Consider the following 23,250-nt stretch of genomic DNA (forward strand, 5'->3'; position numbering starts at 1 on the left):
GTTGCAGTAAGCCGAGATCGCACCATTGCACTCCAGCCTGGGCGATACAGCAAGACTCCGTCTCAAAAACAAAAAACAAACAAACAAAAATTCCTACTCCCCCGCAAAGCCTACAAAGCTATTGTCAATCAGGACCCCACCCCTTTGCTGATTACTCAAAACCACAATCACTGGAAACCTGAAAGGTAATTTCCCGCTTCTCCTCCTGAAAGAGCCAAGCTTTCAGAGCCAAAACTTCTGTCCTGGAATAATCTGTTCGTAAAAATAATGAAGAGCAGTTGCTCCAGAGGAAAACCATATAGATGCTGCTGTTTGGAGCTGAAGTACAGGAAGACCCATCCTGCTAGCATCCCACACCCCTGCCAGCCAGGTGGATTCCTTGCAACCAGGAGGGGAGTTCTGCAGGCAAGAACTATGATCAGATTCCTGCTAGTGCTGCTCACGCTGCTCTTGGAGCTGGCAGAACTCAGCTGGCTGCACAGAGCCAGGGATAAACAGGAGGAGCTCTAAGGAGGGCCTCCAGAGCCCAGCCAGAGAGGGCAACTAGACAGTGAAGAACCTGTGCTTATGTAGGGGAGATGGCCAATTTGGGTTGACCACCAGGGCCCTCCCACTCTGGAAGGAAGAAACCCTAAAAATTGACTGATGGTGGACTTTTCAGCCAGCTTGGTGAGTGGAGGCTGGAACCAGATATATTTTTTATCTTACTAAATAAATATGAGATATCTTGGCCCCGGGGATGGTTTGGAGTAAATTCATACATTACAGCCAGCCAAAACCGCAACACATGTATGGGGAAAAGAGAGATCAGACTGTTACTGTGTCTATGTAAAAAGGAGTAGACATAAGAAATTCCATTTTGTTCTGTACTAAGAGAAATTCTTCTGCCTTGAGATGCTGGTAATCTGTAACCCTGGCCCCAACCCTGTGCTCACAGAAACATGTGCTGTGTTGACTCAAGGTTTAATTAGGGCTGTGCAGGATGTGCTTTGTTAAAAATGTGTTTGCTAGCAGTATGCTTGGTAAAAAGTCATCGCCATTCTCCAGTCTTGAGTACCCACAATGCACTGCGGAAGGCCGCAGGGACCTCTGCCCAAGAAAGCCTGGGTATTCTCCAAGGTTTCTCCCCACTGAGACAGCCTGAGACATGGCCTTGTGGGAAGGGAAAGACCTGACCGTCCCCCAGCCCGATACCCGTAAAGGGTCTGTGCTGAGGAGGATTAGTGAAAGAGGAAGGCCTCTTTGCAGTAGAGATAAGAGGAAGGCATCTGTCTCCTGCTTGTCCCTGGGAATGGAATGTGTCGGTGTAAAACCCAATCGTACGTTCTATTTACTGAGATAAGAGAAAACCACCTTATGGCTGGAGGTGAGACATGCTGGCGGCAATACTGCTCTTTACTGTGCTGAGATGCTTGTGTAAAGTCAAACATAAATCTGGCCTACGTGCACATCAAGGCACAGCACCTTTCCTTAAACTTATTTATGACACAGAGTTCTTTGCTCACGTGTTTTCCTGCTGATCTTCTCCCCACAATTACCCTATAGTCCTGCCACATCCCCCTCACCGAGATGGTAGAGATAGTGATCAATAAATACTGACGGAACTCAGACACCAGTGCCGGCACGGGTCCTCCCTATACTGAGCGCCTGGGCCCCTGTTCTTTTTCTATACTTTGTCTCTGTGTCTTATTTCTTTTCTCAGTCTCTTGTCCCACCTGAGGAGAAATACCCACAGGTGTGGAGGGGCTGGACCCCTTCAACATGCAAGGCTACACCCTGGGCTGGCATGCAAGGTGCCTGCCTCATATCTCTCTCCTGTTCCTCTCCATGTAAGTGTGGCTGAAGAGTGCAGCGGGCACCTAGGTTCTAGTTCCAGCTCTGCCCCAACTCAAAAATCACTTGCGGAACAGCTGCTGAACACAATTTTCTGTGACTCTTTCTGTCTCCCACCCAGGAACACCCTCCTGAATCCTGCGGTTCCCAACCTGGAAAGCCTTCCCACCTGTCAGTTCCCACAGACACAGCAAGCCCTCCCTCTCTCAGCACATAGGAAGGCTTTAACTGGGGTCAGTGTTTCACACACCCAGAGGAAAAGCCCCTCTTCAAGCCACGTCTTCCAAACCCTCAGCCAGGCCCTTCCATGCCTCCAAACCTACTTACTGAGGTGATCCAAAGGCAGCACAGGGAGAAGAAAAGCTTGTTGACAGACCACCCAGGGAGGGCTGGAACTAAACCTGCTCATGGAAAGGGCTTGCCAGGGATTGGACACCACAGCAGGAGCCAGAGAGACTTCCCTTCTAGCCTGGCTTTGCCAAGATCTCCCTGTGCACTTGGCAGGTTTCCTTCTGGCTCCCTGTTAGGATCCAAATGCACAAATCAAGAAGCTTGAACTCGGCCAGGCGCGGTGGCTCACGCCCAGCACTTTGGGAGGCCGAGGCAGGTGTATCAACTGAGGTCAGGCATTCAAGACCAGCCTGGCCAACATGGTGAAACCCAGTCGCTACTAAAAATGCAAAATATTAGCCGGGCGTAGTGGCGGGCCCCTGTAATCCCAGCTACTGGGGATGCTGAGGCAGCGAGAATCGCTTGCACCCAGGAGGCGGAGGTTGCAGAGAGCCGAGATCGCACCACTGCACTCTTGCCTGGGAGTCGGAGCGAGACTCCGTCTCAAAAAAAAAAAAAAAACTCTAAGGTCTCCAGATTCCCTTGGCCATTACACTCTGCGATTCCAAAGTCCTCAACCCCTGGCATCCCACTGGTTGTCACGCTTGCGTTTTCGCATTCCAGTAGGCAGTAATCGTGAGATTATTTGGCACAAAGCAAAACTCCTCTTTGACCCAGTGAGGGAAAGGCCTTCCACCACCTACCTTGTCACTATCATTTCCTTTCCTCCCTCTGGCTCTACCTGGCTCAGAAAGTTCGGAATATCTTAGGGCGAGGAGAGATTCTAGAGAGTTACACATCTGCTCTGCCCACCCCCTCCCTTTTCCCTCGGCGGGTCGGGCGGCTGAAAGTGCCGCTGCCAGTACCCTCAGGCCGCGCCCATCCCACCACGCTCCGGCAGTCACCTGGAGCCGGAAGCGCTGCGCTGCCCTGTCCATGTTCTCCAGGCCCGCTCGCTGCCTCTGTCGCGCCCGGACCACCGCGCCCCGCGCCGTCCGGCGCCCGGACCAGCGCAGGGCCACGGCTGTCGCCACGAAGCAGCAGGCCAGGGCGACCCCGGAGGCGCCAGGCAGCGCGGCCCACAGCTCGTACTGCACCATGATCCCCTCAGCCGGCTGCTGCCTACCGCGACAGTTGAAGCGACAGCAGCGCGGCAGCCCGCTCCGCGGCAAAACCCGGACTGGATCAGCCGGGATCCCACGCCCGCCTGCGCGGGAGGGGCGGGGAAGCGCGCCAGAGCCTAGCGGCTATCAGAGGCGGCCCGCCGGGCATTGCCCCCAGCGACATCCCGCTCCCCGCCAAGCCGAGCAGACGGGTGGGGAAGGGCGACTGTTTTGCGTGGGCGACCTCCCAAGCTTGAGTTTAGCCCCGGTTCAGCACCACAGCCCCCGCCGGCCTCTGCCCCCTGCACCCCAGAGCCCCAAATGCTGAAGACTGCGCCCCAGCCGGAGCCCCCTGCCAGACATGCCAGCTGTTAGATATGAGTTCTAAATTTCTCTTCAAAGAATCAACATGTCAGTATGTTCAATTCTTTGCCTTCTACCTTTAAACCTAACTTCCTCATACAGCAACGTTTTTCGATTACCTGCTCCTCCCTGATTCATTCTCCACCCTGATTCATTCCGATTTCCTGCTCTGCAGTAACCTTTTTTCCCACCAAACCACTCATCCCCTCACTCTCTTTAAATTAGCCAATCGGAATTAGTTTAGCCTATAGGTCTAACCCTAGCCAACAGGGGAAGGACACAGCATCAGGAATCACGTGGGTCAGGTATAAGAACCACCTTCCCCTCCGTTGACCAGGTGGGCGCTCACCATTGCTCCCTCTGTGAGGGCGCACCCTGCTATAGAAGTAAATTGCCTTGCTGAGAAGAAAAAAAAGAAAATTTTATATTTGAGTGCTATTTCTTTTGCAGCACTGAAACTTTATTTATAACAATTTGGGGGCTTACCCGTGATTACAGTCCCCTTCAGGGGCAGTCTCTGGTTCTCTCTCCTGAGGAGGTATGCCCCACCCTCTTATGATGGCCTCAGGGGTGAGAAATCAGGACTCACCCAGTGCGAGAAATAACCCGAGCTCTCGAAAAGAAACCAGCAGGCAACCTAGGGTAAAACATCCACACACACTGCAAGGACAACTCTGTGCACAGACAAAGGAAGTAGAAGCCGAGGGAGCCGGTAAAGTGCTTCCTTGGTGGTCAAATTCTGGAGGGCTAAATGTGTGTGTGCGTGAATGATCACAAACAACCCTACTTGTGGTGTTGTTCGTGTGGATGATGACAAGTCCTGCTGCTGGACGGAGTGAGTGGGTCCTCTCCACGTTTCCTTAGCTACCTCATATGGCTTAGGGAGGATCCTGCCATGGGATTTATACCGGAATGCCAATGCTAAGGGGGGCCTAATTCTCCCTTGGGGGAGCAGCCAGAGAAGACAACACGAGTGGGAGCGTGCAAGGGACCGTCAGAGGGGGAAAGGGAGGAAACAGGCCAACCTTCCAGGGCAGCAAGACAAGACACCCCCTGGTTTGAGGGGTTGAGGCTTCTAGGAAAGCAAGACAAGACACCCCCTGGTTTGAGAGGTTGAGCCTTCCAGGGCAGCAAGGCAAGACACCTCCTAGTTTGAGGGGTTGAGCCTTCCAGGGCAGCAAGGCAAGACACCCCCTGGTTTGAGGTGTTGAGCCTTCCACAAATTTCAGGGGATCAAAAACCTCACACAAACCTCCGGTAGTAAGAAAAATATTCAGAACTCCCCTTTCCTTTCTTCTTGGGAAAGAAAAAGTAGCTCCACTCCTGACGGTCACTTCCCTAGGGTAAGGGGAAGGAGAGGGGAGAACAGCAGCATAAGCAGCTGGCAGAGGCAGGGAAAGACCAGCAGAGAGGAAAGAGAAACTGGGAGAGGAAGTTGGAGAGAGAGAGGCAAAGAGAGAGAAAGAGAGGCAGAGAGAGAAAGAGAAAGACAGAAGCCAGGCGTGGTGGCTCACACCTGTAATCCCAGCACTTTGGGAGGCCAAGGCGGGCAGATCACGAGGTCAGGAGATCGAGACCATCCTGGCTAACACCGTGAAACTCCATCTCTACTAAAAATACAAGAAAATTAGCCAGGCATGGTGGCAGGCGCCTGTAGTCTCAGCTACTCAGGAGGCTGAGGCAGGAGAATGGCATGAACCTGAGAGGCAGAGCTTGCAGTGAGCCGACATCGCGCCACTGCACTCCAGCCTCGGCAGTAGAGCTAGACTCCGTCTCAAAAAACAAAAGAGAGAGAGAGGGAGTCAGAGAAAGAGAGAGGGAGTCAGAGAAAGAGAGAGACAAAGAGAGAGAGAAAGAGAGAGATAGAAGCAGTAAAGAGAAAACAGTGTACCCTATTCCTTTAAAAGCCAGGATAAAATTTAAAACCTATAATTGATAATTGAAGGTCTTCTCCATGACCCTATAACACTCCAATACCACCTTGTTGTCAGTGTAAACAAGGGTGTAGCCCAAAAGCACTGAGGCCACTGACAACTCGTAACCTCCCTAATCAAAACTCCTTAACCCAGTAACCAGCAGATGGCCCAAATGCATTCAATCTGTAGCAACAACTGCTTTGCTAACTGAAGAAAGTAGAAAAATAACTTTTAGAGGAAACCTCATTGTGAGCACACCTCATCAGGTCAGAACTATCCTAAGTCAAAAAAAAAAAAAGGTAGCTTACTGACTCAAGACCCTTAAAGTATGAGGCTATTCTGTTAGAAAAAAATGATTTAACATTAACCACTGAAAATTCCCTTAACCCAGCAGGTTTCCTAACAGGGGATCTAAATCTTAATTAATTACCATACAAAAGTCCGACCAGACCTAGGAGGAACTCCCTTCAGGACAGGACGATAGATGGTTCCTCCCGGGTAATTAAGGGAAAAAGACACAGTGGGTATTCAGTAAGTGATAAGGAAACTCTTGTAGAAGCAGAGTTAGGAAAATTGCCTAATAATTGGCCTGCTCAAATGTGAGAGCTGTTTGCACTCAGCCAAGCCTTAAAGCACTTACAGAATCAGGAAGGACCCATCTATACCAATTCTAAGTTAATATGGACTGAATGAGGTCTTATTAATAGCAAAGAATAGTTGAAATCCCAAACTTAAAATGTTTTCAACAAAAGTTAAAAAAAAAAAGTGAAAAAAGGGCTACCCTCTTTTGGTCCCCTCCCTTTGTATGGGAGCTCTGTTTTCACTCTATTAAATCTTGCAACTGCACTCTCTTCTGGTCCGTGTTTGCTATGGCTGGAGCTGAGCTTTCGCTCGATGTCCACCACTGCTGTTTGCTGCTGTCACAGACCCACCACTGGCTTCCATCCCTCTGGATCCGGCAGGGTGTCCGCTGTGCTCCTGATCCAGCGAGGCGCCCACTGCCGCTCCTGATCAGGCTAAAGGTTTGCCATTGTTCCTGCACGGCTAAGTGCCCAGGTTCATCCTAATCAAGCTGAACACTAGTCACTGGGTTCCACGGTTCTCTTCCATGACCCACGGCTTCTAATAGAGCTATAACACTCACCGCATGGCCCAAGATTCCATTCCTTGGAATTCGTGAGGCCAAGAACCCCAGGTCAGAGAACACCAGGCTTGCCACCATCTTGGAAGCGGCTCGCCACCATCTTGGAAGCAGCCCGCCACCATCTTGGGAGCTCTGGGAGCAAGGACCCCCCAGTAACATTTGGCGACCACGAAGGGACCTCCAAAGCGATGGGAAACGTTCCCCATAAGGCAAAAACACCCCTAAGATGTATTCTGGAGAATTGGGACCAATTTGACCCTCAGACGCTAAGAAAGAAACGACTTATATTCTTCTGCAGTACCACCTGGCCATGATATCCTCTTCAAGGGGGAGAAACCTGGCCTCCTGAGGGAAATATAAATTATAACACCATCTTACAGCGAGACCTCTTCTGTAGAAAAGAAGGCAAATGGAGTGAAGTGCCATATGTACAAACCTTCTTTTCGTTAAGAGACAACTTGCAATTATGTAAAAAGTGTGATTTATGCCCTATAGGAAGCCCTCAGAGTCTACCTCCCTACCGTGGTGTCCCCCCGACTCCTTCCCCAACTAATGAGGACACCCCCCGCAACCCAAACGTCCAAAAGGAGATAGACAAAGGGGTAAACAATGAACCAAAGATTGCCAATATTCCCCAATTATGCCCCTGTCCAAGCAATGGGAGGAGGAGAATTCGGCCCAGCCAGAGTGCATGTACCTTTTTCTGTCTCAGACTTAAAGCAAATTAAAATAGACCTAGGTAAATTCTCAGATAACACTGATGGTTATATTGATGTTTTACAAGGGTTAGGACAATCCTTTGATCTGACATGGAGAGATATAATGTTATTGCTAAATCAGACACTAACCCCAAATGAGAGAAGTGCTGCCATAACTGCAGCCCGAGAGTTTGGTGATCTCTGGTATCCCAGTCAGGTCAATGACAAGATGACAACAGAGGAAAGAACGATTCCCCACAGGCCAGCAGGCAGTTCCCAGTGTAGACCCTCATTGGGACACAGAATCAGAACATGGAGATTGGTGCCGCAAACATTTGCTAACTTGCATGCTAGAAGGACTAAGAAAAACTAGGAAGAAACCTATGAATTATTCAATGATGTCCACTATAACACAGGGAAAGGAAGAAAATCCTACTGCCTTTCTGGAGAGACTAAGGGAGGCATTGAGAAAGCATACCTCTCTGTCACCTGACTCTATTGAAGGCCAACTAATCTTGAAGAATAAGTTTATCACTCAGTCAGCTGCAGACATTAGAAAAAAACTTCAAAAGTCCGCCTTAGGCCTGGAGCAAAACTTAGAAACCCTATTGAACTTGGAAACCTTGGTTTTTTATAATAGAGGTCAGGAGGAGCAGGCAGAACGGGACAAACGGGATAAAAAAGAGGCTACCACTTTAGTCACGGCCCTCAGGCAAGCAGACTTTGGAGGCTCTGGAAAAGGGAAAAGCTGGGCAAATCAAATGCCTAATAGGGCTTGCTTCCAGTGCAGTCTACAAGGCCACTTTTAAAAAGATTGTCCAAGTAGGACGGGTGAGGTGGCTCATGCCTGTAATCTCAGCACTTTGGAAGGCTAAGGTGGGTGGATCACAAGGTCAGGAGATCGAGACCATCCTGGCTAACACAGTGAAACCCCGTCTCTACTAAAAATACAAAAATTAGCCGGGCATGGTGGCAGGCGCCTGTAGTCCCAGCTACTCGGGAGGCTGAGGCAGGAGAATGGCGTGAACCTGGGAGGCGGGGCTTGCAATGAGCCAAGATCGCACCACTGCACTCCATCCAGCCTGGGCGATAGAGCAAGACTCCATCTCAAAAAAAAAAAAGATTGTCCAGGTAGAAATAAGCCGCTCCCTCGTCCATGCCCCTTATGTCAAGGGAATCACTGGAAGGCCCACTGCCCCAGAGGAAGAAGGCCCTCTGAGTCAGAAGCCACTAACCAGATGATCCAGCAGCAGGACTGAGGGTGCCCAGGGCAAGTGCCAGCCCATGCCATCACCCTCACAGAGCCCTGAGTATGCTTGACCATTGAGGGCCAGGAGGTTAACTGTCTCCTGGACACTGGCATGGCCTTCTCAGTCTTACTCTCCTATCCCGGACAACTGTCCTCCAGATCTGTCACTATCCAAGGGGTCCTAGGACAGCCAGTCACTAGATACTTCTCCCAGCTACTAAGTTTTGACTGGGGAACTTTACTCTTTTCACATGCTTTTCTAATTACGCCTGAAAGCCCCACTCCCTTGTTAGGGAGAGATATTCTAGCAAAAGCAGGGGCCATTATACACCTGAACACAGGAAAAGGAACACCCATTTGTTGTCCCCTGCTTAAGGAAGAAATTAATCCTGAAGTCTGGGCAACAGAAGGACAATATGGATGAGCGAAGAATGCCCGTCCCGTTCAAGTTAAACTAAAGGATTCCACCTCCTTTCCCTACCAAAGGCAGTATCCCCTTAGACCCGAGGCCCAACAAGGACTCCAAAAGATTGTTAAGGATCTAAAAGCCCAAGGCCTAGTAAAACCATGCAATAGCCCCTGTAGTACTCCAATTTTAGGAGTACAGAAACGCAACGGGCAGTGGAGGCTAGTGCAAGATCTCAGGATTATCAATGAGGTGTTGTCCCTCTATACCCAGCTGTACCTAACCCTTATACTCTGCTTTCCCAAATACCAGAGGAAGCAGAGTGGTTTACAGTCCTGGACTTTAAGGATGTCTTTTTCTGCATCTCTGTACAACCTAACTCTCAATTCTTGTTTGCCATGGAAGATCCTTTGAACCCAACGTCTCAACTCACCTGGACTGTTTTACCCCAAGGGTTCAGGGATAGTCCCCATCTGTTTGGCCAGGCATTAACCCAAGACTTGAGCCAGTTCTCATACCTTGACACTCTTGTCCTTCGGTATGTGGATGATTTACTTTTAGCCACCCGTTCAGAAACCTTGTGCCATCAAGCCACCCAAGCGCTCTTAAATTTCCTTGCCACCTGTGGCTACAAGGTTTCCAAACCAAAGGCTCAGCTCTGCTCACAACAGGTTAAATACTTAGGGCTAAAATTATCCAAAGGCACCAGGGCCCTCAATGAGGAATATATCCAGCCCATACTGGCTTATCCTTATCCCAAAACCCTAAAGCAACTAAGAGGGTTCCTTGGCATAACAGGCTTCTGCCTTGGCCGGGCACGGTGGCTCACGCCTGTAATCCCAGCACTTTGGGAGGCCGAGGCGGGTGGATCACGAGGTCAGGAGATCGAGACCATCCTGGCTAACATGGTGAAACCCCATCTCTACTAAAAAAAAAAATACAAAAAATTAGCCGGGCGTGGTAGCGGGCACCTGTAGTCACAGCTACTTGGGAGGCTGAGGCAGGAGAATGGCATGAACCCGGGAGGCAGGCCTTGCAGTGAGCCGAGATTGCGCCACTGCACTCCAGCCTAGGCAACAGAGCGAGACTCTGTCTCAAAAAAAAAAAAACAAAAAAAAAAACAGGCTTCTGCCGAATATGGATTCCCAGGTATGGCGAAATAGCCAATAGCCAAGCCATTATATATACTAATTAAGGAAACTCAGAAAGCCAATACCCATTTAGTAAGAAAGCAGAAGTGGCTTTCCAGGCCCTAAAGAAGGCCCTAACCCAAGCCCCAGTGTTAAGCTTGCCAATGGGGCAAGACTTTTCTTTATATGTCACAGAAAAAAACAGGAATAACTCTAGGAGTCCTTACATAGGTCCAAGGAACAAGCTTGCAACCCGTGGCAAACCTGAGTAAGGAAATTGATGTAGTGGCAAAGGGTTGGCCTGATTGTTTATGGGTAATGGTGGCAATAGCAATCTTAGTATCTGAAGCAGTTAAAATAATACAGGAAAGAGATCTTACTGTGTGGACATCTCATGATGTGAACAGCATACTCACTGCTAAAGGAGACTTGTGGCTGTCAGACAGCCATTTACTTAAATATCAGGGTCTATTACTTGAAGGGCCAGTGCTACAACTGCGCACTTGTACAACTCTTAACCCAGCCACATTTCTTCCAGGCATTGAAAAAAAGATAGAACGTAACTGTCAACAGGTGATTGCTCAAACCTATGCTGCTCGAGGAGACCTTCTAGAGGTTCCCTTGACTGATCCCGACCTCAACTTGTATATTGATGAAAGTTCCTTTGTAGAAAAAGGACTTCAAAAAGCTGGGTACGCAGTGGTCGGTAATAATAAAATACTTGAAAATAATCCCCTCACTCCAGGAACTAGCGCTCAGCTGGCAAAACTAATAGCCCTCACAAGGGCACTAAAATTAGAAAAAGAAAAAAGGGTAAACATATATACAGACTCTAAGTATACTTACCTAGTCCTCCGTGCCCATGCAGCAATATGGAGAGAAAGGGAATACCTAACTTCCGAGGGAACATCTATCAAACATCAGGAAGCCATTAGGAGATTATTATTGGCTGTACAGAAACCTAAAGAGGTGGCAGTCTTACACTGCTGGGGTCATCAGAAAGGAAAGGAAAGGGAAATAGAAGGGAACCACCAAGCGAATATTGAAGCCAAAAGAGCCACAAGGCAGGACCCTCCATTAAAAATGCTTATAGAAGGACCCCCAGTATGGGGTAATCCCCTCTGGGAAACCAAGCCCCAGTACTCAACAGGAGAAATAGAATAATAGAATAGGGAACCTCACAAGGACATAGTTTCCCCCCTCAGGATGGCTAGCCAACAAAGGAAAAATACTTTTGCCTGCAGCTAACCCATGAAAACTACTTAAAACCCTTCGCCAAATCTTTCACTTGGGCATTGATAGCACCTATCAGATGGCCAAATTATTATTTACTGGACCAGGCCTTTTTAAAGCTATCAAGCAGATAGTCAGGGCCTGTAAAGTATGCCAAAGAAATAATCGCCTATACTGCAGGCCATACATTTCAATCTCTGTATATTTAACCTCCTTGTTAAGTTTGTCTCTTCCAGAGTCAAAGCTGTAAAACTACAAGTCGTTCTTCAAATGGAGCCCCAGATGCAGTCCATGACTAAGATCTACTGCGGACCCCTGGACCAGCCTGCTAGCCCGTGCTCCGATGTTGATGACATCAAAGGCACCCCTCCCAAGGAAATCTCATCTGCACAACCCCTACTCGCCCCAATTCAGCAGGAAGCAGTCGTCGGCCAACTTCCCCAACAGCACTTGGGTTTTCCTGTTGAGGGGGGCACTGAGAGACAGAACTAGCTGGATTTCCTAGGCCGACTAAGAATCCCTAAGCCTAGCTGGAAATGTGATCACATCCACCTTTAAACACGGGGTTTGCAACTTAGCTCACACCCGACCAATCAGGTAGTAAAGAGAGCTCACTAAAATGCTAATTAGGCAAAAACAGGAGGTAAAGAAATAGCAAATTATCTATCACCTGAGAGCACAGTGGGAGGGACAATGATTGGGATATAAACCCAGGCATTCGAGCCAGCAACGTCTACCCTCTTTGGGTCCCCTCCCTTTGTATGGGAGCTCTGTTTTCACTCTATTAAATCTTGCAACTGAAAAAAAAATGCGGGGGGGTGGGGGTAGAATTTATGTAAAAAGAATGTTATATGGTAAATTCGTGTCCTAAAATAAATTAACTGGATGTTTAAATAAAGGGATGTTTGCAACAAGTTAGAAAGTTGAGGCATGTCGCCGGGCGCGGTGGCTCACGCCTGTAATCCCAGCACTTTGGGAGGCCGAGGCGGGCGGATCATGAGGTCAGGAGATCGAGACCATCCTGGCTAACACGGTGAAACCCCGTCTCTACTAAAAATACAAAAAATTAGCCGGGCGAGGTGGCAGGCGCCTGTGGTCCCAGCTACTCGGGAGGCTGAGGCAGGAGAATGGCGTGAACCCTGGGGGGCGGAGCCTGCAGTGAGCTGAGATCGCGCCACTGCACTCCAGCCTGGGTGAAAGAGTGAGACTCCGTCTCAAAAAAAAAAAAAAAAAAGAAAAAAAAAAAGAAAGTTGATGCATGTCGACGAATTGTCTGTGAAAGTCATGGAAAAAAAGTTATAAAAGGGAATTTATGCAAGAAATGTTGTATAATTTAAAAGAAATTAGGCCTCCTGAATGTAAAACTATTGAAAAAACAGTTTATGTGCAAGGTGTGTAAAGAAAGTAAATTATACCTTGGTAAAAGGTTATAAGGAGGCATAAGAATGTGGATTTTTATCTACATTAAAAGGTTAAAAAATTGTTTTAAAAGTTTAAGCAAGTTTCAAAAACAATTATAAAGGAAATTCTGTGTGTAAACACTGGCTAAAGTTAAAGGGGTATCATCCAGTTTTTCTGTGAACTTGACATTAAGATAAAACACAACAGGTTTTTCTTAAAGCCCTAACCTGCTCTTTAACAAAAATTATAAAAGGTTAAAAACAATCAATAAAAAGCTTACCTTATGGTCAGACATTAAAATTGGATAAATATGTCTACAAGATTTTATTAAAATTCAATTTAACATTAATAACACACTAATATAAAGGTGAAATTTAGTTTACCTGGTATAAAAATGATACACGAAGCATTGTTAAATATAAAATGGTATTTGGCTTTCTTTGGTCTAAAAACTAATAAAAATAGGTGCTGGCCGGGCGCGGTGGCTCACGCTTGTAATCCCAGCACTTTGGGAGGCCGAGGCGGGCGGATCGCGAGGTCAGGAGATCGAGACCACGGTGAAACCCCGTCTCTACTAAAAATACAAAAAATTGGCCGGGCGTGGTGGCGGGCGCCTGTAGTCCCAGCTACTCGGAGAGGCTGAGGCAGGAGAATGGTGTGAACCCGGGAGGCGGAGCTTGCAGTGAGCCGAGATCGCGCCACTGCACTCCAGCCTGGGTGACAGAGCGAGACTCCGTCTCAAAAAAAAAAAAAAAAAAAAAATAGGTGCTAAAGAAAATTTCTCAGCAAGAAGGCACCAAGGACTATGAAGTCCACTGCTGATGTCCCCACATTTTAACCAAAAGATCAATTTCTTAGAAGTTATACACTTGGTTTATCCTCCACCTTCTCTTCCCTTAAAACAAGAGGTCTTTTAGCACAGGGGCTACCTTTGGAGTTGTCAGTACAACAGCATCGGCCTGGGGATCATGTTCTCATCAAAGGGTGGAAAGAAGGGAAACTCAAGCCAGCCTGGGAAGGACTCTACTTTGTGCCGCTAACCACAGCGGAAAGGGATGGACACATCACACCTGAGTCAAGCAAGTGCCATTATCATCAGAATCATGGGCCATTGTTCCTGGATCAAGCCCTACCAAATTAAAGCTAAGAAAAGTTTAGTCTGTCTATCTATAACAAAGACATTGCAAGATCTGACTGCTCTGTCCAATAGTTAGCCAACAACTCATGGGGTAAATGATCCCTTTACAGTATGGCTAGAAAAGTGGTTCAGTAAATGGAAAGGAATAATAGCCCCAATTCTTACTTCCCTCACAGCTGTAATGGGTGTACTTATTCTTGTCGGGTGCTGTGTCATACCATCCATCCGTGGGTTGGTGCAAAGGCTCATAAAAACAGCACTTACTAAAACCTCCCTTAACTATCGTCCACCTTATCCAAAGAAGCTTCTTTTGGAAAATCAAGCAGAACAACTAAGCCAAGACATGTTAAAGAAATTTGAAGAGAAAGAGCTGTAAGGAAATTCAAGAGGAGGGATTACTAGATGTGAGTTCTAAATTTCTCTTCAAACAATCACTATGTCAGTATGTTTAATTCTTTGCCTTCTACTTTTAAACTTAACTTCCTTGTAAAGCAACCTTTTTTGATTACCTACTCCACCCTGACTCATTCCAATTACCTGCTCCACCCTGACTCATTCCAATTACCTGCTCTGCCCTGACTCATTCTCCACTCTGACCCATTCCAATCTCCTGCTCTGCCATAACCATTCCCGCCAAACCACTCACCCCATCACGCTCTTTAAATTAGCCAATTGGAATTAGTTTAGCCTGTGCAGTCTAACCCTAGCCAATAGGGGAATGACACAGCAGCAGAAGCCACATGCGTCAGGAATAAGAACCCCTTCCCCTCCCTTGTCCAGCCGTGCACTCACCATTGCTCCATCTGTGAGGGCGCACCCTTCTATAGAGGTAAATTGCCTTGCTGAGAAGAAAAAAAATAAAATTTTATATTTGAGTGCTAGTTCTTTTGCAGCACCAAAACTTTTATGTATAACACCAGCCAACAAGATCAGGAGCAGTGACAGATTGGGTTCACAGACCTCTTTAACCTCCACAAACCCTGTAGCAGTATCTTTCCTGGAGAACCAGGAGGCTGGTCATGCACCATAGGGCACCGGCCTCTCCCCAGCACGGGGCTTCCGGTGCACCAGCCCAGGACAAACACTGGAAGAGTCTCTGGGGCGTCCACCCCGTGCCTCTCCTCTTACCCAAACCCAGGACACCGGGTCTCTCACCCTGGGCTCTTCTTCATGGCCCAATCCACCCATTATTTGTCCTTTGGCTCAGCCATTTCTTGCAGACTGGCCTCCCCAGTGTCACCCTGTCCCAGTCCTGGGCACTTCTGGATTTTACATCCAAGAAGCAGAAAGAATGCCAGACCAGGGGGAGTCTGGGGACCTGGCCCGCTTCAGAGGGGGATGAATTACACAGACACAGACACACACACACACAGGCTCCCTACTGCTGTCCTGGCCTCTCTCACAGAACTTTACCTGCTTTATCTCAGTTGTTCTCCCAACAACTTTATGAGAAAAGCATTTTTGGCCCAGTGTGGTGGCTCACACCTGTAATTCCATTATTTTGGAGTCCAAGGCGGGCAGATCACCTGAGGTCAGGAATTCAAGACCAGCCTGACCAACATGATGAAACCCCATCTCTACAAAAAATGCAAAAATTAGCTGAGCGTTTTGGCTTGTGTCTGTAATCCCACCTACTTGGGAGGCTGAGGCAGGAGAATCACTTAAACCTGGGAGGTGGAGGTTGCAGTGAGCCAAGATCATGCCACTGAACTCCAGCCTGGGCAACAGAGTGAGACTGGCTCAAAAAAAAAAAAAAAACATTTTTATGCTCATATTACTGATGAAGTAACTGAAGACAAATGGCATTAAATAACTTGTGTCCCATAGAACTGATGTTTATAAATTAAGTATTTAAAAAATAAAAGTAACTTTTGTGGGTCACACAGGTGGCTGAGTGGATGGGAATTCCACTGGGAAGCTGGAAGCCAGAGCTCTTGCCCATCCATCAGCCCCACCATTACTGCCCCTGGGAATGGGTTGTAAAAGTTTAGAATGTGTGTATCTTTGGGTTGACGTATAGCTTTTTTCATTGCATAGTGGCCCTATTTGTCCCGACTTTTTCACTTAAAGTATGATGGAGCACAGGTAAGTGCTTTGTGCCAGGAAACACTGACTCCTGAAACATGGGGAGGGGCTCCAGGGTGGGGGTGCAGTCCTGGATCCCGGTTGTTTTTACCTCTCTGAATCTGTGCATTTACTTGTCTAAGGGAGCTGGTTATGATGCCTACCTTGCAAGATTGTTAGCAACACTGCCTGGCACTTAGTAGGCCCTCCATAAATGATTATGAATGGAGTGAAAGGCCCACTTATGGAAAGACTTGGTTGGTACTGGAAGAATCCCAGCCTGGGGGCCTTGAGTCAGGCTCTTGAGTATGTTAAGCAAGGTCCCAAATCCTCGCGTTTCTGTCTTCAGTGCAGATTGAGTGCCTCTGTTCCTACTCAGCACTGATAACCCTTTACAAGTTTCAAGTCCTAGACCTCAGTTTCCCTAGAAAAAGGGAGCTGACAGGTGCTGAAGATAGAAACAGCAATCTTAAGTGGTTCTTATGAGGTCACCTCACCCCATTTCCTGAGTAAAAGAATGACATTCTAGCCCTCAACTCACCCTTCATTTGTTGGATGACCTTGGGTAACTCAATTCTTCCTTTTGCAAAACAAGAAGCATTTTTCCAGACCCTCTCTCCTTCTCAAAGGGAAAATAATATATAGTCCTAGGGAAACACTGGCCATTCCTGAGGCTTAATCACCAAGTTTGTAACCTGTTGTGAGTAGGGCCAAGATTTGCTACTTTAGGGAATCCAGTTGCAAAGCATTCACTTGTGTTTGCTGAAATGATGGCTTCCCTAAACAGAAAGCTCCCTGGGCGCATATTAAATATAATTTAATTTACAAAAAGGGTCTAGGGGTTAGAAGTGGGTTTGGAGGCCAGTGCAGCAAGTCCTGGACTGACTCTAACGTTCAAGTCACAGTGAGTGGCCACTTTGTTCCCGTAAGAGAGGATCCAGAAACCCTTCTGACATCCAGTGATTCAATTCAACAGACATCCACTGACACCTGCTACTGTAGGCTGTGCTCCAGGGAAACTTAAACAAATAGTAGACCGAAAATCTGGCCTGAATGGGAAGAAAAAAATATGTGCATAGACCAAGACAGGCTTTGGTGGAAATGCAGAGATTGTGCTGCATAATCCAGAGGGCCTTGGATTCTGGGTCCTTAGACTGTGTTGGGGACAGTCTTTGGGGGAAGCAAGATGGCACATGATTTAGAGCAAGTGTTTTAGAGCTTGGCTCTAGAGTAGGACTAGCTAGTAACCCATCCTTGTTGTGTGACTCTCTGTGTCCCCATTTCCTTACCTGTCAAATAATGGTAATAATAGTACCCCACACAGCAAATACTCTAGTACTATTATATGAATCAAATGAGTTAATGCATGTAACACAACCAGAACAGGGCCTAGCATATGTATAGTAAAAAATCCATGCATGTTAATCATTATTATTATTGCTGTTGTTATTACTTATTATTAGAAAAATAGAGGCCTACAGAGAGGGGTTTATGGCCTGAGAATCTCAAGCTCAGGAACCAGACTGCCTGAGTTCAAATCCTAACTCTGCCACTTACTGTGTAACCTGGAGTAAGCCTCTTTAACCTCTTGTGCTTCAGTTTCCTTATTTCTAAAATGGGGATAACACTGGTGACTATCTCACAGAATTGCTGTGAACATTAAGCAAGTTAATCCAAGCAAAGAGCTTGGAACAGCACCTCATCCACTGTAAGTGTTCAATAAATATTAGCTCACTTTATTTTAAGCAGAGATGTATGCAATCCAACCATATTTTGGGAAGGTAGTATGGAGGAGGGTTGGGAGAGGCAAGCTGGAAGCTGAGGTCATGTACTACAAGAGCAGGTGGATGCAAAGATCCAACGGGGGTGGGTTTCCAGGGCTCCACCTGTGTTATCCAGAAGATAACACCACACCATTCTGTGAGCCATAACCTGCTGTCAGGTCATTCATGGAAGAGTTACTCCTGCCCACAGCCCCTCTAGCAGGCCCTGGTAAGTTTCCCTGCCAGCATCCGCAGTCAGCTGGTGATGGTAAGTTATTCTTGTGTCTTCAGCTGTTGAGTGGGAAGACAGGTAATACCTTCCCTGGCACCCTCTGAGGTGGGGGCAGGGCTGTCCAAGGGAGAGAAGAAGGGAAGGGAGCTTCTCAGATTCCAGAGGGTGTGAAGTCTGTCTTTGTTCCAGAGATGGGAGCAGTAAATTCTCTGCTTCTTCATTTCCTTTCTCTTCTGTGAGCCTTTCCCAGGGGCCTACTAAAGGGGAGGATGCAGTCCTGCTCTAAGGAACTGCTATGATTTGAGTGTATGTGTCCCTCAAAATTCATGCTGAAACCTGATCACCAAGGTAATGGTATTAGAAGGTGGAGCTTTTGGGGGAAGTGATTAGGTCAAAAGGGCCCTGGCCTCATGAATAGGATTAAAGACCTTATAAAAGAGATATGGGAGGCCGGGCGCGGTGGCTCACGCTTGTAATCCCAGCACTTTGGGAGGCCGAGGCGGGCGGATCACGAGGTCAGGAGATCGAGACCACGGTGAAACCCCGTCTCTACTAAAAAAATACAAAAAATTAGCCGGGCGCGGTGGCGGGCGCCTGTAGTCCCAGCTACTCGGAGGCTGAGGCAGGAGAATGGCGTGAACCCGGGAGGCGGAGCTTGCAGTGAGCCGAGATTGCGCCACTGCACTCCAGCCCGGGCGACAGAGCGAGACTCTGTCTCAAAAAAAAAAAAAAAAAAAAAAGAGATATGGGGTAGCTGTTCACAGCCCCTTTTCCCTTCTGTTCTTCTGCCATGGGAGGACTCAGCCATAAGACACCATCTGTAAAGCAATGAGCAAGCCTTCCCCAGACACCAAATCTGCCAGTGCCTTGACCTTAGACCTCCCAGCCTCTAGAACTGTAAGAAATAAATGTTCTACTCTTTAAAATTACCCATTCTCAAGTTGTTTTTGTTTGTTTGTTTTTTGTTTTTTGTTTTTGAGACAGTCTCACTTGGTTGCCCAAGCTGGAGTGCAGTGGTGCGATCTCAGCTCACTGCAACTTCTGCCTCCCAAGTTCAAGCGATTCTCCTGCCTCAGCCACCCGAGTAGCTGGCACTATGGGCGCGCACCACCACACCCAGCTAATTTTCATATTTTTAGTAGAGACAGGGTTTCACCATGTTGGCCAGGATGGTCTGGATCTCTTGACCTTGTGATCTGCCCACCTCGGCCTCCAAAAGTGCTGGGATTACAGATGTGAGCCGCCCCACCTGGCCCTTCTCAAGTATTTTGATATAGCCGCATGACTGGACTAAGACAGGAACTCACAGCCCCACATAGGAGGGAGGATTCCACACTCAGAAGCACTGCCTAGGGTGCTGACAATTCACAAAGCACTGTCAGGACTTTGAATGCAGATATCTGGGCCCCCTACCAACCTCTACACCCTCCTCTGAGTTTGGGGAGAGTCTGTCTCCTCTGCTAAGTTGATTACATAAATGACCCCAATAATCCAGGACCCCTTGTATCTGTGCTCTCTGCAAAGTGATTTTGCAACTCCTCTCCCCAGGAGTAGAGTCTATTTCCCTACCCATGTAAATCTTTGTGACTTGCTTTAACTAATGGAAAGTAGTGGAAGGAAGTTTGTGCTACTTCTTAGCCCAGGCTGTAAGAGAACTGTTTTGTCTCTCTCTCCTGGAACCCTGCCACCGCCATGAGAAAAAGCCCAAGCTAGCCTGCTGGAGGACTAGAAACCATGTGGAGAAAAGCCTGCTCAGCCCATTTGCCCTTGGTCAGGCCCTTACACAGGTGAGACAGCCAAGATGAGCAGAGCCACCCGACTGCAGATACATGAGTGAATCTTGCCAAGTCAACTTAGGCCAGTGGAACCGCCCGCCAAGCCATAGACTGAGAGAATAATAAATGGTTGTTTAAACCACCACTTTGAGGGTTGGTTCATTACAAAGCAATAGCTAACTGATACATCTCCTGATCTTCATTGCCCAGATAAGTAACTGAGGCCTTACAGACAACCAGTCACTTGCTCAGTGCTACACAGTCAGTGGAGGGCCCAACTGTGAATCAAACCTGGATCTTCAAGACTCAAAATCCCTTGGCCAGGCACAGTGGCTCATGCCTGTAATCCCAACATTTTGGGAGGCCAAGGCGGGAGGATCACTTGAGGTCTGGAGTTCAAGACCAGCCTGTTCAGCATGATGAAACCTCATCTCTACTAAAAATGCAAAAATTAGCTGGGTGTGGTGACACACACCTGTAGTCCCAGCTACTCAGGAGGCTGAGGCAGGAGGATCCCTTGAACCAGGGAGGCAGAGGTTGTGGTGAGCCAAGATTGCACCACTGAACTCCAGCCTGAACAGAGAGAAACTCCATCTCAAAAAAAAAAAAAAAAAATCTCTGCTATGGCCAGGCATGGTGGCTCATGCCTGTAATCCTAGCACTTTGGGAGGCCAAGGCAGGAGGATACACTGAGCCCAGGAGTTTGAGACCAGCCTGGTCAACATAGGGAGACCCTGTCTCTATTTAAAAAAATAAAAATTTTTAAAAAGCCCTGCTGCCTCTGTAACATGGACACCTACAACTAGACTGTAGAATTGTTATTAAAGGTTCCCAATCATTAACTTGGAAACCCATCAGCCATACCTCACCTTAAATCTGTTTTCCTCAACCTGTTTTTACCCATGCCTTCTTTGGATACACATGAAATACATGCTGTCTCCCTCCTATAATTTGTTTAAAACTGTGGGGTTAGTTTCTTTACCATTCGGTACCTGAATTTCCTCATATGTAAAATGGGGATGTTGTACTACCCCATTGGTTGCCGTGGGAATTAATGACAATGTTAGGGAAGTGCTTAGAACAGTGCCTGACATATAGCAAGGACTATATCATTAAATAAAATTAAAATGTGACTAAAACTGATCCACAGCAATGGCAATTTTATTAGGAAAACATTTTTATTTGGATCATGAGAGCTACATATTTTTCACTTTGATCTAGTGACATCAGTCTGAGTGTTGAGTCAGCTTGTCTGCCATAAGCTCTTCTATCCAAGCTAGTGTGGGAGAAAACATCTCGTGGGTGGCAAACCAGTTTTTGAAAACCAGACGTGCAGAAAAGCACATCTCTCGTCTTGAGAAGCACTCTTGGGTCATTATCACACATTTATGTCATATTTCACAGAGGATATATTCTTGGTAGGTTGTAGGCAAATCAAATCCTAAGGTAAGTCTATTATTATTTAAAGAGCTCTGGTTGGGCACGGTGGCTCACGCCTGTAATCTCAACACTTTAGGAGGCCAAGGCAGGTGGATCACTTCAGGTCAGGAGTTTGAGACCAGCCTGGCCAACATGGTGAAAACCCATCTCTACTAAAAATACAAAAATTAGCCGGGCATGGTGTCACGTGCCTGTAATCCCAGCTACTCAGGAGGCCGAGGCACAAGAATCTCTTGAACCCGGGAAGCGGAGGTTGCAGTGAGCCAAGATTGCGCCACTGCATCCCAGCCTGGGCAACAAGAGTGAAACTCTGTCTCAAGAAAAAGAAGATTATAGTTGATTTTTTTTTTCATTTTTGGCCTTGCAGCTATTTCATCATTGTGTCTTGGTTTACTTGTCCTTCCTGTCTCAGCAGAAGTATGCTTTTCTCTGGGAAGACTTCCCAGAATTCCCTCATCTGGATCAGGGCCACTTCTCTATGCTCTCAAAGCTGCCTGTGTTCCCTGGTGCAAGGATTTATCACACAATATTGAATCATCTGTTCCTGTGTCTGTCTGGACTCTCCTCAGAATAAGCACTGGGTCCTACGCCACCTTATTCCTCACACCATGCACATGCAGTGAACACTTGTATGGATTGTATGAATGCATGCATGCGATTATGTTGTGTTCTGTTGCACTGATGACACCTCTGCTTACATCCCAGTGGCTAGTATATTAAATTGGGGCCAGGCACGGTGACTAACACCTGTAATCCCAGCACTTTGGGAGGCCGAGGTGCGCAAATCACCTGAGGTCAGGAGTTTGAGACCAGTCTGGCCAACATGGTGAAACCCCGTCTCTACTAAAAATTCAAAAATTAGCTGGGCGTGGTGGTGGGTGCCTGTAATCCCAGCTACTTGGGAGGCTGAGGCAGGAGAATCGCTTGAACCCAGGAGGTGGAGGTTGCAGTGGGCTGAGATTGCACCATTGCACTCCAGCCCGGGCGACAAGAGCGAGAGCAAGACTTCGTCTCAAAAAAAATTTTTTTAATTGAAAAAATTAATTGGTAGCCGCTGTCCTTCCTTAACACATCTAATGATAAACTACTAGTGTTCCCTGATCAAACCCTAGGGTTGGTAAATTGCTAAAAACCCTTCTCCTGTGTGTTTAGAGTTCTAAATTTCTCTTCAAAGAATCAATATGTCAGTATGCTCAATTCTTTGACTTATACTTTAAACTTAACTTCCTCGTAAGCAACCTTTTTCTATTACCTGCTCCACCCTGACTCATTTGGATTACCTGCTCTGCCCTGACTGATTCTCCACTCTGACTCATTCCAATTACCTGCCCCGCCCTGATTCATTCTCCACCCTGACTCATTTTGATTACCTGCTCCACCCTGATTGATTCCGATTACCTGCTCCACCCTGATTGATTCCGATTACCTACTCCGCCCTGACTCATTCCAATTTCCTGCTGTGCCATAACCATTTTTCCTGCCAAACCACTCACCCCATCACTCTCTTTAAATTAGCCATCGGAATTACTTTAGCCTATAGGTTGAACCCTAGCCAATAGGGGAACGACGCAGCAGCAGGGGTCACATGGGTCAGGAATAAGAACCTCTTCACCTCCCCTGTCCAGCCAGGTGTGTGCTCATAATTGCTCCATCTGTTAGGGCACACCCTTCTATACAGGTAAATTGCATTGCTGAGAAGAAAAAAAGAAAATTTTATATTGGAGTGCTATTTCTTTTGTGTCACTGAAACTTTATTTACAACATATGTTAAGTGCTGGCAGCCCTTAGGCTGCTAGATCAGGAGCAGAGTGCCCCAAAATAAGCACAGCTTTTTCTTCCTCTAAGAAAGGACAGAATGATCAAACCGAGCCTCCTCAGATTGCCTTCTCCTGGTTTTGTCATTGCAGAAAATGCTTAGGGGACTCGGTGTGGTGGCTCATGCCTGTAATCCCAGCACTTTGGGAGACCGAGGCAGGCTGATCACTTCAGGTTAGGAGTTTGAGACCAGCCTGGCCAACATGGTGAAAGCCCA

General features: G+C 47.4%; 1 protein-coding gene across 22 annotated transcripts in view; it reads right to left on the reverse strand.

Moving 5' to 3' along the window:
* LOC129469147 (fatty-acid amide hydrolase 1) overlaps positions 1-23,250 on the reverse strand; it is a 66,461-nt gene that overhangs the window by 16,796 nt on the left and 26,415 nt on the right. For 3 of the 22 annotated variants that reach the window (XM_055255420.2, XM_055255431.2, XM_063627624.1), the window contains one exon: positions 14,737-14,786. The exons of 17 other annotated variants lie outside the window; for them this stretch is intronic. In XM_055255420.2, coding sequence (XP_055111395.1) covers positions 14,737-14,786 — 50 coding nt within the window. Of the gene's footprint in view, positions 1-3,068; positions 3,336-14,736; positions 14,787-20,921; positions 22,910-23,250 lie in introns of those variants that run through there. 2 more of the 22 variants (XM_055255427.2, XM_055255428.2) reach the window with 2 other exon arrangements.

This window comes from Symphalangus syndactylus, chromosome 12 (genome assembly GCF_028878055.3).
Source record: "Symphalangus syndactylus isolate Jambi chromosome 12, NHGRI_mSymSyn1-v2.1_pri, whole genome shotgun sequence".
Taxonomy (NCBI): domain Eukaryota; kingdom Metazoa; phylum Chordata; class Mammalia; order Primates; family Hylobatidae; genus Symphalangus; species Symphalangus syndactylus.